This window comes from Zootoca vivipara, chromosome 2 (assembly GCF_965207765.1).
Source record: "Zootoca vivipara chromosome 2, rZooViv2.hap1.1, whole genome shotgun sequence".
In the NCBI taxonomy this organism is placed as follows: Eukaryota; Metazoa; Chordata; class Lepidosauria; order Squamata; family Lacertidae; genus Zootoca; species Zootoca vivipara.
This window is the reverse complement of record NC_142584.1, coordinates 74,374,023-74,392,807: the sequence shown is the minus strand read 5'-3', so window position 1 is coordinate 74,392,807 and position 18,785 is coordinate 74,374,023. Positions and strand designations below refer to the sequence as shown.

The following is an 18,785-nucleotide window of genomic DNA, read 5'->3' as shown; positions in this document are numbered from 1 at the left end:
TCTAAGAAGAAATGTGAACATGTGAACTGTTCAGAGGAGATTTATCCTATAGAGATATTTTCATTTAAAAAGAAATTGGTATTCATTCCATAGGAGGTAGCTTTATAGAGGCACACCCTATTTCTGAAAACGGAGACCTGTAAGGAAGAGTCCCACTGTGGTGTGCCAGTATTTCAACTATATGACTTATTCTGGAATATAAGAGGTGGGAAAGGGACATAATCTTGAATGGCCCAGTCTTGAATGACTGCTAGATAAATTGGCATCTCTGTAATCAGATGCATTAAGAATACACACTCACGCCCAGCCGCCGCAGCAGTTGTGCTGGTAGGAGAGGAAAGAGCATTGGATAACGAAACGTGGCTAGGGCTAGAAATATTGGTTACATCCTGGTTCTGGCTTGTGACGGAGGATTGTCTCCTGAGAGCCCCCTGAAAGGAAGTGCCACTCTTGAAAGTATTGACTACTTCGATCTGTAATGGAGGAAAGAATGAGACAAGTTGCTTGACGAACGGACAGAGCTTTGCAACCCACAGGAAAAATATTTTCTAGTCAAGTTCAGCTGCTCATACAAATAGTGCTTCCATTTTCAAGGTCAGAATAAAATAAGCCCCTTTTAAAATTTAGAATAGACAGGCAGGTTCTGTACAGAACAACGTTAGGCAGCACAACTGACAGTTTGCCAACTCATTTCATGGTAGTTAGAAGAAAAACTGTTAAGCACACATTTGTGTTATTATTGGGCTTTAATAATAAATTAATTTCAGAGGTTACTATGGAGTTCATCTGCAGATATTCATTACCCTTGTATCTATTACCATGTAGATTTTCTTCAAAAAGTAGGAGACACATCCAATCTCATTAAAAAAATAAATTATACCTATGCGTGTCTATTCAGAGAAAAGCACTATTCAGTTCAATTGAGCTTAGTCCCTGATAAGTGTGTATAGGATTGCAGCCTGAAATAATAGTACTGAATAATAAATGCCATATGAACCACTTTTCTGACCATTTTGGATTCATAATAGTCAAAAGGAAAGGTAAACCTAAGACTTCATATGAACTTGAACCACATTAAAATTGCCTCATTCTTTTTTCATCATTCACCAACAATGATTCTGATTATGAAAGTTGCACAGTAAAATAGCTTTCCATCTACAAATAATATATTAATTCCTTGTATTGGGTACACCTGTACATTTTGGAGCCAAGTAGATGATCCAAATTGCATCCACCCAGGTTGAAAATATCGTTTTTACCCAACGTTACCCAGGATCTTTCTTCTGAGGCACCTGCCACACAGGACCTCATCATGGCAGGGCAGCGTATGAATCAGGAAGTCTCTTGTTTTCATATCACCTTTGCCCTGAACACACTGGGTACCTTACTCAAGCCATTCCTTCTCAGCCTCGATTGCCCCATGGAGGATAACACTGACTTACCTGAAAGGTCTGTTGTAAAGATTACAACCAGATAAATAACACATATAGCACTTTGAACATTTGAAAGTGCTATACAAATGTTAGGTATTATTATACTGCTACACATTATGTTGCTAGGAAAACAAATATGAATATTAGATGTATTAGATATGAAAGCAAAGCTCGACAGGCTAAGTTAGGCTTCAAGGGTTCATAATGCAAACCTGGCCAAAATAATAATAATATCCCTGACATACTCTTCTGCTTCAATTAAAATACTTAGGGATGATATTACACAATTATATCAAAGAGGCTGCAGGGGGTGGAGAGGAAATCCACTCTCTGCAGAAGACCCTTGGGTCAAGAAACAGGCTCCCCACCACAAGCAATTTTTGCCCCACAACCTTTAAACAGGCTAGACAGGGGATACGCTGACTACTGGAAATGATCCTCTTACTCCAAGCCTAGCTTTTCCCTTCTGGGAGGCAGTTAACCTCAACATCTTCTCACAGTCTGGACAGAGCTGACCTGGCTGTATGAAGCGGTCATTTGACAGCCAGAGATCTGGGATTCTAAGACCCATCCAAATTCAGAATGTACTGAAAAGAAGCAGAATCATTTCCTGATTTTAGGGGAAACGGCTTAGCTTATTTCTGAATCATTACAACACAAGCCATGGGTAGGTCACCCATCTCTAGCTGATACATTTCTTCTCATAAATATTTTGTCACAGACATTTTGGGAAATATACAATTACACACACACACACACACTTGTGATTACCATTAAGGGTTATGGTAGTGAAGTGGACACACACACTGTGCCTACTGCAAATTCTCCAGCCAAAAACAGTTGTAATATAACGGAAAGCACAATTTTTAGACTAGGTGTTACATCAGAACACCTTAGGATGAATATGTGTACATACATCTCAATAAGACACAAATGGATCACAAAATGCCGATCAAGGTATCACAAAGATACCTAGTATTAGTATGAATGTCGCATTTGATGCTTTAACAGGGGCTGAAACACCTTTCTTTTGCACACCTGCTCAAAGCTATGTTTGTTCATCTTTGAGCTCATAGGAAATGTTAGGCTCATGGGATCAGGGCAAGCAGAGCCTTGCTTTCAGAAGACTGCGCAGAGCTGTCTTTGCCCCAATCCTGTTCATGAACATTTAAGGTGTGATGTTCACCTATGTGAGCACCTTATTTGGGACATTTGTGATTGTCACTAAGAAGCAGTCAGGGAGATCCACACATACCGTAGCAGAAAGCAGAACATCAAAGCTATCTATTAAAACTGGATTCCTCCACATCCACATTCTGGAGCAACATAAATAACTTTTAAAGCAGAAGTAGAGTGGGGCTGGAATCTATGTAGTGTCTGGACGCGGATATGTCCTTTAAGGCATGCCCAGTACATTTTTAAACTTCTATTATTTCAAACTTCAACTCAACAGTAAATAGCCATTCCCACGCCACAAACCTACTGCTTTATCTTAATCTTCTTTAAAAACTCCCTTCCATTTCAAAAGAACTTTGCCATTCAGCATTTAAGTTTCTGTTCAAGAAACACAAGTCAAAGCTCCTTTAGACATGTAGCTACCGTATGTGAATTCATCCCAAATTTTTCTTATTATAGGGCAGGTTGTCACATGATCTGGCACATGGTTCTGGAGAAGCCATGCTGTATTTCATTTGGTAGACCACCATGAACTGTTATATCCTGGGCATAACAATTCTATCTGGTCAAGGAAGGGACAACTGAAAGTGAATAAACCACAAATCCAAAGCCTTGATGGAGTCACACCAGCAAGCATACAGCATTGTTTAAAATTTTTAAAATTGCAAGTATTATTCTCTGAAAATCGCTTTGAGACCCAGATCAGGTGAAAAGTGGAGTATGTATATTTTAAATAAATAAATAATGAAAAATTGGAGGCTTTCCAATTTTCTTCCCTGACACTTTGAATCCTGAAATGGTCTTCTCTTGGACATCAGAAACCTTGAGAAATGTAGTTATTAATCTCCAATGGCTGAGTCTTTAATACGGATGCCTGCTGTCCTGAACTAATGCCATTAGCGTGGGGCTATCCTGGGATGTGAAGGTATTAAATATTGTTAATTGACCTATTGATAAGATTTAGGCTTACTTTTTGACGTGTTATCTTGGAGTGATAATGTATCTTTTATTATGTGCTATAGTTTCTTTGTACCATTATGGTATTTAGACTGTTTTCTGTGAACTGCTTTGAGTACTATAGCTTTGGGCCCAGATTCTTCATTACCTAACAGGCCACAGTGTCTCTTTGGCAAATTTGGCAAAGGCTCATAAATTACTGAACAGCATTCACTAAGAATATATTTTGACTACAATAAATTGCATTCTTAATATTAAGCGATACTTACTTGACTAAATTAATCCTTTTAAGTAGAATTGAATACAAATTCTGGCTTGAAATATTCTAATGCAATCTGAAGCACGCTCCAACAGGGACAATTCAGCAAGCTTTCTAGAGTCCCTGTTAAGAGACTACCATGTATGTGCCATTGTGAAAATCCAGTCAATCAATTTTACATTCTCTTCAATCAAATTGTAAAAGAGGTCTGTCCTCTTTTCAAGTAAATATGGAAAGATCAGTATTTACTGTCCACAACAGCACTAAGATTTCACAGATGTATTTGTACCTAAACATCCCAACTTGCTGAATAATTAGTGGAAAACATCTGTTAGAAAGCCTAACAATGGGTATTCTGAAGGCAGAGCAAGTTTAAAGTTTGCCTTCTGTGTGAAAGCAGTAGAGATAATATAAAAAGGTATCACCTGTTCTATGTTGAAGAAGAAAAAACTGGTCAAACTAGGAAACATTTTAAAGGAAACTGGATATTATATTCATTTATATTATAGTAGTAACCTGCATGAGTAGAATTTTGCTAAAAGCCCTTGTACCTCTTCAAAAGAGAAAACTTAATTTCCCCCCTCCCCTTCAGCTATTACACTAAATTCTTAAAATTCCATTTAAGACTACTTTGGTGATGAAAGTTGCAGTTTATTACTCTAATATGGCAACTTGATAAATCAATCTTGCCAAATAGGCAAGAAAATTGAGTAATCTGAAGTTTTTCCCCTCCTGTCTTCTAGTTTGTGCCTTATAATTACTAATTTAAAAAAAATTCCTTTTTTTTTTTTTACTTCGATCCAGACCAACACGGCTACCTACCTGTAACCAATTACTAATTTGTTCCATATGTAGATATAGAAAAAGCTGGTATAAAAGGCTGATTCTGATGCAACATGAAACTATGGTTTCTCACTATATGAGCCTTGGGTTTGTGTGCTCCTCCTTTACTTCTTTTGTGTGCCAGAGGCAAAGACTGAGAGCATCCACTTTTACTTTTAAACTAAAAGCAGTTCTATCCAAATTTGAGCAACTGTAGATTGTAAGGACAAGCCAGAATCAAACCTTGTCTTGTTTTCACTAGCCATCATTTAAACAAATCAGATTTCTAAGTCTGATATGAAGAGGAGAAAGCACACAACCCAAGGCACTCAAGTAAAGTTTTCACATTGCAGGAAAACATGGTTTCTCATTACATCTGAACTCAGTCATGATCTAATCTCTTAGCTAACAATATTGTTATTCAAACTGGAATATAACAGAGGCTGCTGTTTACAAAGTTTAAACAGATGAACAAATAAAATCCAAGCGCGAGATCTGTCACAGATTTTAGCTTTAACCCACTTCTCCTGTTTTTGTCTCATCCTATTCAAAGTGTGTGTGTGTGTGTGTGTGTGTGTGTGTGTGTGTGTGAGAGAGAGAGAGAGAGAGAGAGAGAGAGAGAGAGAGAGAGAGAGAATTTCCTGGGAATGTGTTGAGATAAGGTGGTGGTGTTGTCATTTCCATTCCTATAATGCAAGACAGGAGGAAAAAAGGGGTCTGAATATTGATGTGCAGGACTCCTTTATTTTCTCTTCTGTAAAGGTACAAAGAAGAGGGAGAGAACAGAGACTCCAGCTTGATGTAAATCAGTTCCATCTTCCCCCATAGAAGGGGGACAGTTGGGGAATAAGTGGCCAGTTGATACACACTAGATGCACAAACTGAGTGAAAAAATCAAAGAGTTGAAAAAAGGTGCTCCAATCACCCTCTCCAGAAGTATATAATGCACTGGAGGATTTCTATCAATCCTCCATTCACGAGGAAGCTTATCAACCTACTCTTCACATAAATCCTTTGTTTGATTCTTTCCTGTAAAATGCAGTAGAGGTGTACTAATTCATTTGGGTGTTCTGCTTATCTGAACTGGGGCATCCAGATGCACCATCTTGAGAGTAACTGCCCAGCAGTAATTCTTTTACTAATCTGAACTCCCCAAACATCATGGGAACCCCTCGGTGGATATATTGGAGCTGCTCCCAAAACTCTTTCTGAATTAATGGCTTGTTGATGTCAAATGAGCACATGATGGAGGCATGGAGCGGGGCAGTCACAGACTCCAACTGGCAGGGAACGTACCAGCAAAGCCTTTCACAATACATCTACTTCTAGGCAGAAAGGAAAGTGAACAGTGTTGGTTAGCAAGAAAACATCATTATTGTTTATTTTGGTTTAAACAGTAAACAACAAGAATTTTCCATGGATCATGAAGATAAAAGTATATAGAACTAAAGGATATTTCTCAATCTACAAGAGGAACTAAGAGCAGTATTTGCTCTTTGTTGTTTACACTCACCACAACCAGAAAGACATCCTGACAGAAATGTCAACAGACAATACTCCTCCTACAGCCATCAGGAAGAAAATAATTCACATTTAGAGGATAACTTAGGGCTGATAATAGCCCCTCCACTTGGACATATAATTAATTATTTTACTCTCTCAGAGAGTAATCCCAAATCACTACTCTAACCCAAGTGAGCAGATCTTCATTTAATTATTTACACAGTGAAAAATGTAAATTTATCCAGCTCTATGGTCTACCCCCATTCACCCAATCCCACCACTTCTTTCCATTCTTTTTTATTTCTACAATGAGGACCAAACTTTACAAAAATCAAACGGGATAATAGAAATTTTTCTCTTGCACTAAAAAAAATCACAGCCCCTCCTAAAAATACATCATCTGCTTTAGAAAATTAACTAGCATTTGCTTTAATAGAACCACATTGCTTTTTAAATCTGATTGTAAAAATAAACCTTCCAAAATGGATTAATTTTACCCCCGAAGTGCCTTGACCTTACAAAGCAGTATTTTCATTTTCTTTCTTGCATTATAGGGAGCACATCTTTTCAAAGCTTTGACTAAAATAGTCCTTCCAGAAACTGACTATTTTTAGTACTACCTTCACACTTTACTGCAGTGACAAACACCCCTATTCAGAGAGCAGAAAAAAGAAACCCACATGATATAAACATTTTTAGTAAAGAGATTTTGTTGCAAATTTTAATAAATCTGCTTCCATCTTTTTCTTCTACTGACTTGGAAATATTTATCATGCATAGCCTTTTCCTCATATTATAGTAAAACAATTACTTTTTTTTTACAAGCAGAAAAAGGTAGGATCCTGGTGCCATGCCCAACTTCTCTAATTAAAAATAAATGCTGTAATACAACTACATATGGAAAAAAACTTTTAGCTTCTAGCTCTCAAGGTTTTGCTGACAAGATAAAGAACAAGGTTAAACCTATTTCAAGTTTATCACAGATGTGTGTGTGTGTGTGTGTTCAAATATCATTTTTTAATGGTGCAAAACAAAGGATTCATTAGTTTAAAAAAGACTCATGCAAAACTCCTAGGAAACAATACAAGATTATCCTATTTTTTAATGAAGGCTTATAACAGAGATAGTGCAACACAGAAATGTTTGATGCATCACAGTAGCTTCCAGGTGTAATTCAAAGTTGCAGAGCTAAGTATGCTGTTTATATTGCAAGCTTGCACATATTTCTTTCAGATTTTACTACAGTAGTTTACTTGTATATGACTTGTAGGTTAAGGAAACATTCCTTCTGTGCTTTATAGTTTCTATTCTCTCTCCAAGCCCAGAGACACTGGTGAAGGGGGACTACTGTCCACACCTGAAGAGTATAGGGGCCACTAGGACAACACCAAATGAGCTGTAATCCTCCTTTTGCCTGAAGGCTGGCCAGCATAATCACTACAATGGGATATTTAACTCACTTGAGGACTCAACAGAGCTCTTCTATAAAACTTTAGGCATTTTATTGCAAGAGGCAGCAAGAAGAATGCACCAACTCTGGTTCAGTAAGTTAATGAGTTAAACATTTCTTGCCTGCGCTAAGGCTTTAAAATTAATTTGTGGGCCAATCAGAATTAATTTTATAACTAATCAATTGTTTTTGAATAATTTACCATCCATTGTGGGAAGGCTGAATCCAAATTTTCAATTAATAAATGGGGAAATTGACTTGGAATAGGTGAATAATTGATTGGGGGGGATGTTTACAGGGGAGCAATGGTCACACCACAACAGACAGAAGAGGACTAACAGCCAAACACACAGAGGGATAAGAAACTACAAAAGCTTTGAATACACCCACAGAAACACTAGAACAAACACAGAGATAGAGGCATACCATTCACACGCTCATCCAACACTCAAGACTCACATTTCTAAACAATTAAACCAGGCCAGAAAAGCACAAACAAGTTACAGGTCTGCTTCAGGCAAGACAGGAAAAGAGAGTGATGTTTTCCTGCCTCCAAGCAACAGGGCTGCAGCCCACTTGATGTTGTCCCACTCAGTAATACATAGAAGCTTTGATTCACCTGTGGAGGTCTACATCTCAGCACTGTGGTTTGAATATGCAAAGCATTCCCTGTCACATGAATACAATAACAGTTGCTGCTCATATCAGAACTACATAGAGCTTTGCAATATGGACTAAGCGCATATAATTATTTTGTCTAAATGTAAAGCAGCTTTGGGGAGAATATATCCCCAACCTTGTAGCACAACATACCTGGGTCTGTATTCTATTGAGCCCCCGGAACCAGAGGATTTGCCCACGCCGAAGTTCTCTTTCTGCGTGGTCAATTTCTTCTACATCTTCATTCATCTCCTCTTGGGGCGACTCTTCTTTAAATGTAAGACCTCCTGCCTCCTTTAAAAATTTTAGCCTACTCGTTGGGATAGTTGCAATGATCTGAAAGTAAGTTTTAGAATTATGCCAATGAGCACCGTTTGTAGAGAGTATGTGAAAATCTTGTCTGTATTAGACAAACTACAAGTTTAATCGAGGACAAACAAAATATATATTGTCATTTGGCAAGGAATTCACATCAGCCCAAAGATCTTTGATGGATGAAGTACTACTCTACATCTTATGAAGCAATCTCAACAGGCAGGGAAGGAGCAGGTCCTGGGGCTACTGCCTCATCAGTAGTTCCAGATGAACTGGGGAGGGGCAGATAGGGGCTTTGTCTTGAGTGCTCCAGCATGGCTTCACCCCTCTTTCCTTCTACGTGCTCATCCTCAGGTGTCTCCTCCTCCTGGTCTGAATCAAAGAGCTCAGAGGGAAACATGACATGGGTATTTTGTGTGAAATTTGTCTGGATTTTTTTTTTAAATCAAAAATTGCAGTTTAATATGGAAACAGGATGGAACCAACCTGAATGAAAACTTGCAAAACTGGCATAGACTGGAAACCGTTCTATAGAACCCTCATTCCAACCCAACTAATATGAGCCAATGGAATCTGCTCATGGCATTAGGCACTTATCCTCCTGCCAGCTTTTTGGCTAGGCACAGGAGAGTCTAGAAATCTCCATGCAGAGACCTGGAGGGGTGTGTAGATAAGAGAAACTTTTTACAGATGATCTGTCCATGAAGATGTAGCTGGCATTACATCCTTATGTCATCACTTTTTCTTGGATGGTAAAATATTGGAACAGGGAGAAATCAAATAATATTATCCACAGAAGTGGTTCTCTGAGTTGTAACGTATAACATGCCAGTGAACATTCAGCCTCAACAGGCTGTTTTGTGGGCACATTTAAAATAAATTACACATTAGACTGGGCATGAACTCCAAGAGACTGATTTTAGGGCTCCAGGAAATTGTGCAATCCCTGTGCTGACCCAAAGGGCACATCTGAAAAAAGGCCTTGGGGCATGGAAAATATGTCATCCTTCACCCTGTGTGGCCAAGCCCCCATGTCCTGCCCCCGGGGATCTGGTTGACCAGTGTGGGGAAGAGGAAGCTGGTGTAGAGAAGCTCCTATGTTTTCAAACTTTCCAGCTTGACTGAGATTCTCAACATTGGTTTCAAAGAGTAAGAGGAAAACTGCAACCATAATTTCAAGGGGGAGGGGAATTCGAAAGTGTAAGTACCTAAAATAATGGACTTCTGCATTAGAATTCTGGCTCATTTGCTTTAAAGTGTTTTGTCTTTACTGTACATGTTCTAATTACAGGGTGAACTTCTCTGCCTTTCTTGGAACTCATGTCCCTGTCAGCCTTTTCTGGTGAGGGCATTTTAGGATACAGTTTGCATATATTAGTTAGCAGTGGATAATATATGAAAGATATTAGAAAATATTAGCTTTCCAGCACAGTTGCAAGTTTCAATCAGTACGTTAATTATCAGGACCTGATAGCGGCTGCTCCAAACAACTATGTATCATTTGAAAGTATTTGACCAGAAATAGTAATATAAATGAAACAACTAACCTTGGTTGAAATTCAGAAAATTTGAATTTCTGCCAAAACAGGGTTTTCTTACTGTTTGCTGTGGGTGATGAAAGAGTCCTGTGCCATTCAAGAACCAAGGTTTTGTGGTTATTAGACTATTAGGCTTAAACTGTGGAGACTTACTTCCTGATTATGTAGTTTACTGTGGGCCTGACACACACTCTCAACCTCTCCTACCTCACAGGGTTGTTGTGAGGACAAAATGGGAGGAGTCTGTGTATGCTGCCCAAGCATATTTGAGGAAGGGTGGGATGAAATAATAAAATAAAATAAGAGTCCATCAACCATAGGCGGCAATGTGAATCTCACAACCACAAAGGGATTCAGAGTGCGGCCTTCTTGTATATTTCAAACCCTAGAAGAATGTGAAGCATTTACATGCTTTACTGAATTTCATTTAATGTCAGTGAAAAATGTCAGTGCATTTAAAATAATAATAATAATACTAGTCAAGTCATTTGCAACACCCACCTTCAATATACGAATAAAATTGTTTACACCACAATCCTTCCACATGTGTCTTCAGAAGTAAGCACCACTGTCTTAAGTGGGATCAGGGCCGTCTTACCCATAGGCGCTAGGGGTGCCAGGCCGAGAGTCCGGGGCCCAAGAGTTGAGTCTGGGGAAGAGCTTGTCCATTGGTCGGAGCGCTGCAGCGGGCTCTTCTGTGACGCGAGTTCGGGGGCGACCGAGCCAGTGATAAGCTGAGGCAGCTGGCCGGCTCCGCCCTCCTGCACACCTAGGACTGGTCAACCTGGGGGACGGGGCGCTGGGCGGATCTTTGCACCCTGGCACCGCATATGCTTAAGACAGCCCTGAGTGGGATTCCCCAGGTAAGTGTAGATAGGATTGCAGCCTTACTATAAAATGTGTGATTTTCTTTGTAATTATATAAAATAAGTAGTCCTTACCTGACCCCATACAAGTTCACCTAATCCAATAAACACACACCACATCCACTGGTCAAGCTCCAAAGGGGAACAGCTAAAAGGTTTGCCACCAAACTGTACAATTACTATCTGCAAGGGGAAAGCAGAAAGAAAAATAAAAGGTGCAATTACTAATCGAAGAAGGGGGGAAGGACAGAGAGATGAAGTTTTTTGTTCTGATGCTTTTCTACAAGCTTTCTTTCCAGGTGTGAATGTTATCATTAATTATTTTACCCTCTTGCAAGAGGGTGACAGACAAAATATGAGTCATGATTAAATGAAACTCTCCACATATACAGGAGGGCCCTGCACTTCAGGTAAAGTTAGTCATGACTAAGAGCCATTGAAAGCATCGGTGCAAGTTAGTCACAACTAATTTAAACCCCCAGCGATGCTGATGAGACTTCGTCATGACTAAATTTTGCTGGATTGAGGCTGAAATGTACCTATCATCATTCTCATATATGCTGTACAATTTTGTGTATAACTGCTGAGGGATCTTGTCAGAATAAGTGCTATATAAAGCCCAACCATATTTACCTATTATAGCTTTTGAACATACTCCAACTACTACGATAATTTCTTTTCTTTAGACAGCATAGGAACTGCTATTCTGAGCTGAACACACAAATCAAATAATAAACATGGCTCCGAAAATTGAAAGCACATGCTATAAGCGCAAAATATTGATACCGGGAGATAATGGAGATTGATAAAGTTGTAAAGTGAGGATTTGGGAAGGAGAACAGGAAAGGTGGTGCAGATTTGTGTGAGTATGTACAGTGATTCAACAAATTCTTTGCAGAATAAAGAAGTTTGGGGAAGTTGTTCTTGACATAGAGAGCAGCATGGAAAAGGGAAATGGGATACAATCATAAAAGTGGTTGATCAGCCTGTGAAAAAGAAGAAGGGACAGGAAAATCAGCACTTAATCCTGTTCGGATAACAGTTAAACAAAAAGTTGGGAGGGAAGAGTAGAAAGGTGGAGAGAGCCTTAAATGGAAGGCCCAAACTTTGATATTCACCAAATGTGACAGTGTCCTAATACATAGACTTCGGTAGATGGTGGCATATTCAGAGCAATTAGGCTGATTCATTTTATGGTGAGATTCTGGATTGACTACTGCAGACACAGACTATAGGAACAGATAACACCAAGGAAGAATAATATGGATGATAGTACTCAATGCAATGCTAGAAGAAAAAGTCAAAAGAACAAACAGTGACCAGAGTAGAAAAGGATGAATGATAACACAGCAAAGGATGAATTAGAAATATTGAATGGGAATAAGAAGAGAAAAATATGAGGGAAGTCCAGAGGAAAGAAAGTAAAGGAGATGGTATGATCAACAGCAGCAGAGAAGTGAAGAAGGATCACGTTGACGAAGACGCCTCACAATGGTATGAAGAATATTTTAAAACCTGATAACCTTCAGTGGAGTGAAAAGAGCAAAATCTAGCCTGGAAGGGGTGAAGAACAGGATAAATAGCCAAGAAAGCAACTTAAGAGTCTTATTACAAGGGAAAGGAGAGAGCATGAGAGGATAGGTGGAACTGGTCGATCTTCTTGAACAAAATAGCAAATGATTTGTTGATAAGAAAGAGCAGAGGATAGACTGCAGCAGGGATAGAGCCATTTAACAGAAGCAAACTCAGGTTTACCACTGAGTATACTCCCAGCACGGCATCACTCACTTTGCCAGTAGAGGGAATCTAATGTCAAGAAGGTGGCAGCAAAATAAATGAATGCAGGTTTAAAAGTAAAATGCTCCCAAGGAAGCAATGAACTGTGAGGTAAAGGGGAGTTTCAGTCAGTAGGGAGACTTGCAGCAGTTTGTCATATGAAGGTGTGGAAACAGCACCTGGGACAAAGCTCTCAAAGCCTAAGAGAAAATTGGGAAGGACAGCTGACCTCACATCACAGATGGACCAGCGGACACCTGGGGAAAGGGCAAATGGCTCTGCATTGGTAACACTGACTCCACTCTCCATAGACAGCTCTGTGGGGACCCTATCCTGGCTCCCACCTCAGCTGCTGGTCAACTTCAGAGACTTGTGAACCATTCCTTATTGTCCTAATATGCAAACTTCTTTGTGGGATTGCAAGGTCAGGTTACAGGTGTAGCTTGGTCCCTGCACACAGAAAACTAAACATCAGGGGAAAGCAATGCAGCTTGTTTGTCAGCCCGACATTATACAGAGTTTTTATTTATTTTTATTGCAAGTAGGAGGGAACTGGGAAAACTGAATTCCTCAATTGAATTTCAAAAACATTCATGTTGGAAGAACCAACATAGCTTGAATATTCCCACCACTCAGCTGCCTAGGGAGATCGAAACGGAAAGTTCCATGCCTGTAAATAAAGATATCTTATATCTTATCTTATATCTGTTGCTGTCAGCCTGCCCTGCCCCCTCTGCTCCAGGCGGAGAAGTAGTGCCCACATTGGAACCAATTCCAGGCGAGATCTCACTCAATTTACACCTAACATGCCTAAATTGCATGAGCTATTGTGTGTTTGCGAGATTCTGTGTGATTTCAGCAGATATTGGCACCCCTTGTGGACCACCAGTGGGGTGCTCATAGGGCTGCTGCTCCAGTTTGCCTAATGGCTGAGCCAGCCCCAGTGCTACCATACAAAATATAACACTGAGCTTGAAGCTCCCCAAGGGGAAAAAAGGAATCTCATGTATGTTCTATGATAGTTGTAACAGCAGCACTGCTTCACCAGTGTTCTAACTTCTGTTCATATTTACCTACCTAAAGTAGTTGTGACATGTTAAGTAGATTTATTCAATATTCTCTCAAATGTTATTAATTACTTGTTACATTTCATTTAGGTACATGCTAAGTTTCAATTGAGTTCATCTCCAGGGTCATCCCCGCCACCCCAGTCATAGCCTATCAAAACAGTTCAGCTTCCAATCCTCCTTACTCCTGTGGCAGGTAGAATCACTCCACTGACCTACGCTCGCATTTAATCCAAGGCAGACTATTTCAGAAATACTGCTTTTGCTATCACAAGGCAGCAGAGTAGCCAAGACTGGCTGTTAAATTTAAAGTGTAAGATATTTGAAAAAGATTGTGAAGAAGCTTTTTCTCTACCGAATGAAGTCTGTCATCGTGAGATTTATTATATTTCAAGATTACTTATTAATATACTTTGTATTGTGCTCTCTCAAAAATAACCAGACACATTTTAGTACTGCTAGGCCAATGACAAGAATTTCAAAAGGAATATATTCCAGCTCCTTTGCTTCTTCTTATCTTCCTTCACATAATATGGCTCTTGGATTTTAGAAGGGGAAGAAGAGCAAAATGAATATATCTCCATAATAGAAACACATGAAAGGAAAAGACATAACAGATGAAGCCTTGACAGAAAGCAATAAATAGATTGCAGGATAAAAATAAGGGAGGATTGAACTGAGACAATCAGGAAACAAACAACAGGAGAAAAATCATAACATCTATCTTAATGGTGGATAAATCAGCAGTTTATTTGTACCTAACATGCCTTTGGATTTTCAAAGAATCTCGTGAGAAGAGGGTGAAGAGTTTACAGTGGAACGTGCAAACAATATTTTGCTGCGTTAACACTGTATAATGATTACCTGCACAACAAATGTGCCCAGTACAATAGTGCAAAATATAGGGTTTCTAAAGATGCCATCAAAAACATTCCTTTCACCATGGATTTTGCGTGCGTTGATTTCATTGAATAGCTGCATCATAACAAAGGTATTGAAGATGATGGTGTAGTGCTCAGAAGGCGGAGAGTGGAGTGGTGCATTCCTGCCACTGTCAATCTCGAACATTTTTTCACCTGATTATAAGGAGGAAACAAAAAATAAATGAACAAAATCTAAAAAAAACATTGCGGGCAAATTAGGTTTCAGTTCAGTGTACCATACAACAATCACATCACCATGTCAGCAAGATAGCAGCAATAATAGCAGCAATGACAGCAACAGTAACAGTAAATAACCTGTCATGAAACTTTACATTTCTATTTGCTACTGAAGTCTGCTGAGGTCCAAGACCTCCAAGGCTGCATATTTAGAAATGCCATCTGTTTTGCACAGAGAGCCAGCTAGACATTCAGAGTTGAGGGGTCTCGTTGAATGAATGAAATGCTGGTGTTCAAAGAAGGACTTAAATTTATTAGGTACTGGGGAACATTATGGAGCGAGCCAATACTGTACAAATGAGACAGGCTTCTCCTTGAACTGCAGTGGAACCAAACTGCCAATGATTTATATCAAAAAGCTTGCAAAACAGATTTTAAACTCAATTCTGGAGGAAAGCTGAAAGGAATTGGGGAGCATCCAGTTCAAGATGATTCATTGCTCAGGAATTAAGTTGTAAATGTTCCAGATAATCTAAATGGGAATAGAATAGAACTTGGCAATAGAATACAGAAGACCATGACATCTGTTTAAAGATGCTGAAGGTTCACAGGGGGAAATGTGCACAGAAAGGTCACCTGGAAAGGAATAAATGCATAGGTATTTATATGCTAATACTAGAAGCCTTCAAGCCAGAATTGGGGAGCTAGAGTGCTAATAAGATAATAAATATAATAGCCATGTTTGAATCCTGGTAGCATGAAGCAAAGCAGTACGATAAAGTAAATTTCTGTATACAAACTCCATAGAAAAAACAAGCAAAGGAATATTATGTATGGTGTTGCAAGTGAGATAAAATGATTGTAATAAACTCCTCCATGGAACTCACAGAAATGAAAATACTAGGACCAAAAGTCCTGGTATTCAAGACATAGTCATATTTATCATCCATTCAAACCAAAACACCGAGAATGATGTTGAGATGGAAAAATAAATCAGGGAGACAGTCTTGTAATAACATGTGACTTCAGCTACTCTCACATTGACTGGATAAATGAATATTCAAGACCTGACAAGGCAAAACTTCTTGATGCAATAAGTGAATCATTGATGCAATAAGTGAATCATGCCAAGTTATCCCTTATTTTAAGGGATTTTCCCTTATGCTGAATAGGCTTCCTCGCGAGAAAAGGGAAAACTTGGCAGCTATGAAGTGAATATGTCTTGAAAAAAATCAGCAATAAAACCATTTGGAAGGGAAGCAATACTGAGTGGTGTTCAGAACCTGATGTGACTGTTGATGAAGTAATTTGGAACAGTTACTTTTGTGCTACAAAATTTAACATACACTGAAGGGGATAGTTACCTAGACTATGCAACAGGGGTGCTTTAAAAGAGGAAACTTTTCAAAATGAAGTAATTCATTAAAAGGAAGTTAAAAGGGAGAACCAAAAGGGTCAATTCCTTCCAGGATGTTCAGAGGTGATTTAAAATTACAATAATAGAATCTCAGCTGGAATTTATACCACAGTCCAAGATAGTTCAGGAAAGTACCAACAAATCCAAGAAGATGTCAATGTAGTTTATGAGCAGAAGCAAAAGAGCTATATAAGGCAAGAATAGCAGGTAGAAGTGTTGCCCAAATGAAGAGAACAAGAAGCACAAACTCTGACAAAAGTATTACACTGAGGTCCACATCCGGATCACTATTTTTTGGGGTAGCATCTGACTATTAACTAGATGAAATGTTATTTATTATAATTAATGAATTGTAGCAAAACAAAAGCATTTGTTAATTTTAGCTCAAAAAGTAACACAAGGGAAGAACTTGATAACAGTTCATAAAATTATGCATGGTGTGCAGATAATACTAAAAGGCAAACTGCAGGGTACACTAAACATGTATTTGAATCATGGTATTGGGATCCCCTTCTTCAATTTTTATTTATGGTATTTATTTATGATCAGCAGCCACAGTGAAATTATATGAATCAGCACCACAACCTGGAGAGGATTAACCCTTTCACCTTGAATATTTCCTCTCTTTCCTCACATTCTTATTTGCTCCCTAAGCTGCTATTTGCTGCTTTTAGTGGGTAAAGAGAGGGCTTGTTGGGAATGAATTTTCAGCAAAAAAAAAGTATGGGGAAAAGGATTAATTATTTCCCTCTGCACCATGGTTCTGATCTAGGGCACCCGTTTCCTATTTGCTATTAGTTTAAAAAAGACACAGAAACCGAATCATGGGCTTCAATTAACTATTTAGTGACACATGTAGTTTGACCCTAAAACCTGAGAGAATGAAATTAACAGACAGAAAGTTTAAGAAATGCAGTGGGAAGTATTGTATCCAATGCTAGTCCTACTCAGAGTAGACCCATTAAAGTTAACATTCCTAAGTTAAGCTCATTTCAGTTAATTTCAAACTGAGTTAATTGGATCCAAGTTACTTGAATACAATCCATAATTTATAGAATTTACTGCTACAACTCCAGAAAAAACCCCAACACACTGAGAGTGTAGATTTGCTAGGGCTGCCATACGTCCATGGCAACCACAGATTTGTTCATACCACATTTTATATTTCCAGTAGAGGACATAATGCACAATAATATTTGTGGTGGCTCAGGTCCTACTTGGATGGTCATTCCTATAGTGTTACTTGGGGAGTATTCTTAAGCACTGTCGGCAACAGACGCCCCTCCCACCCACCCTAATGTTTGGCAATTCCTGCAGAACACAATCAGCATGAGCACAAGACCTTGCTACGGAATTATATGGTTGCCATATTCAGGGCCAGGGAGGAATTTCCCTGCAGAAAATTGGGCCTGTCGGGAGATCTTGCCTACCTCATAGCAATAGACAGAGCTTGTTGGCAAAATAAATTTTAAAAAAGGTTGGGTCAGTGTGGCAGAGGAGGTGAATCAGAACACACCTCCATCTCCTCAGTTGAAGTATCAGGGTACCCCATTAAAAGTGTCTGGGGTGAAGGCTTCTGTCTGAATGCCCAGACAGGGGCTGCCATTAAAAAAAAACACCAAAAGGCATTCTGGGTGGATTGCCCAGAACTGATGCATGTCATAGGGTGATCCTAAACCCAGGAATAATCCTAAACCTGATGGAATAATCTTCCAGCAAATAGGTTGGTTGATTCAGGCTACACACCCAACGCCTATACCAGAACATTCTGACATCTATAGTTAATAAAGTTGCAGCCAATTTGATCCCAAAATATTGTCTTCCATGTATACAAGCCACTAGAGTAGCTCTGTAGATTGGATCACTGAGCTAGTCTGTGTTCTTGGAAACATGTTGTGTCACATCTACAGATCAAAAAAGGCATGGAAAGCATGTTTGAAACCCAAAGCAATACAATTTTGTAGTTCTACCACAGTTTGTTAAAGTTAGCAATAAAAAGACTAGATAATCTTACCAACAAAAAGGAGGGTAAAAATGAGAGTGAGCTGGTACACAGCATGGCCCAAAATGTTCTTCATCATAGTACGGGAGATAAGAGGCTTGTTTCGGCCATATGGTTTCCTTAGCAGCAACGACTCTGTAGGAGGTTCCGTAGCCAAAGCAAGAGAGGCAAAGGTGTCCATAATCAGATTGACCCATAGCATCTGTACAGCTTTTAAAGGAGAGTCCTTAAGAGAGAAATTATAGAAGGAACTGTCAGTATCTTTGCCATATCAGTATATGTACTTGTTGGTCTTAAATGTTTCTGCAAAACCTTCCCTTGCAAGAAGGTCAAAACTATTCTAATTTCATTTTTGTATTCTCCCAACAACTCTGTGAGATGGATTTGGCTGAGAAAGTCAAATTTCAGCAGTGAGCAGGTGTTTGAATCCTGGCCTCCAGCATG

General features: G+C 39.1%; 1 protein-coding gene across 14 annotated transcripts in view; it reads right to left on the bottom strand.

The window, feature by feature from the left end:
* The window catches only part of ATP2B2 (ATPase plasma membrane Ca2+ transporting 2), a 377,677-nt gene that overhangs the window by 11,549 nt on the left and 347,343 nt on the right, over nt 1-18,785 (bottom strand). For 10 of the 14 annotated variants that reach the window (XM_060271474.2, XM_088663219.1, XM_060271476.2 and 7 more), the window contains 4 exons: nt 18,354-18,567; nt 14,687-14,898; nt 11,055-11,162; nt 8,414-8,596 (listed from right to left, as the gene is read on the bottom strand). In XM_060271474.2, coding sequence (XP_060127457.1) covers nt 8,414-8,596; nt 11,055-11,162; nt 14,687-14,898; nt 18,354-18,567 — 717 coding nt within the window. Of the gene's footprint in view, nt 1-301; nt 474-6,160; nt 6,210-8,413; nt 8,597-11,054; nt 11,163-14,686; nt 14,899-18,353; nt 18,568-18,785 lie in introns of all 14 variants that reach the window. The other 4 variants (XM_060271483.2, XM_060271481.2, XM_060271484.2 and 1 more) reach the window with 2 other exon arrangements.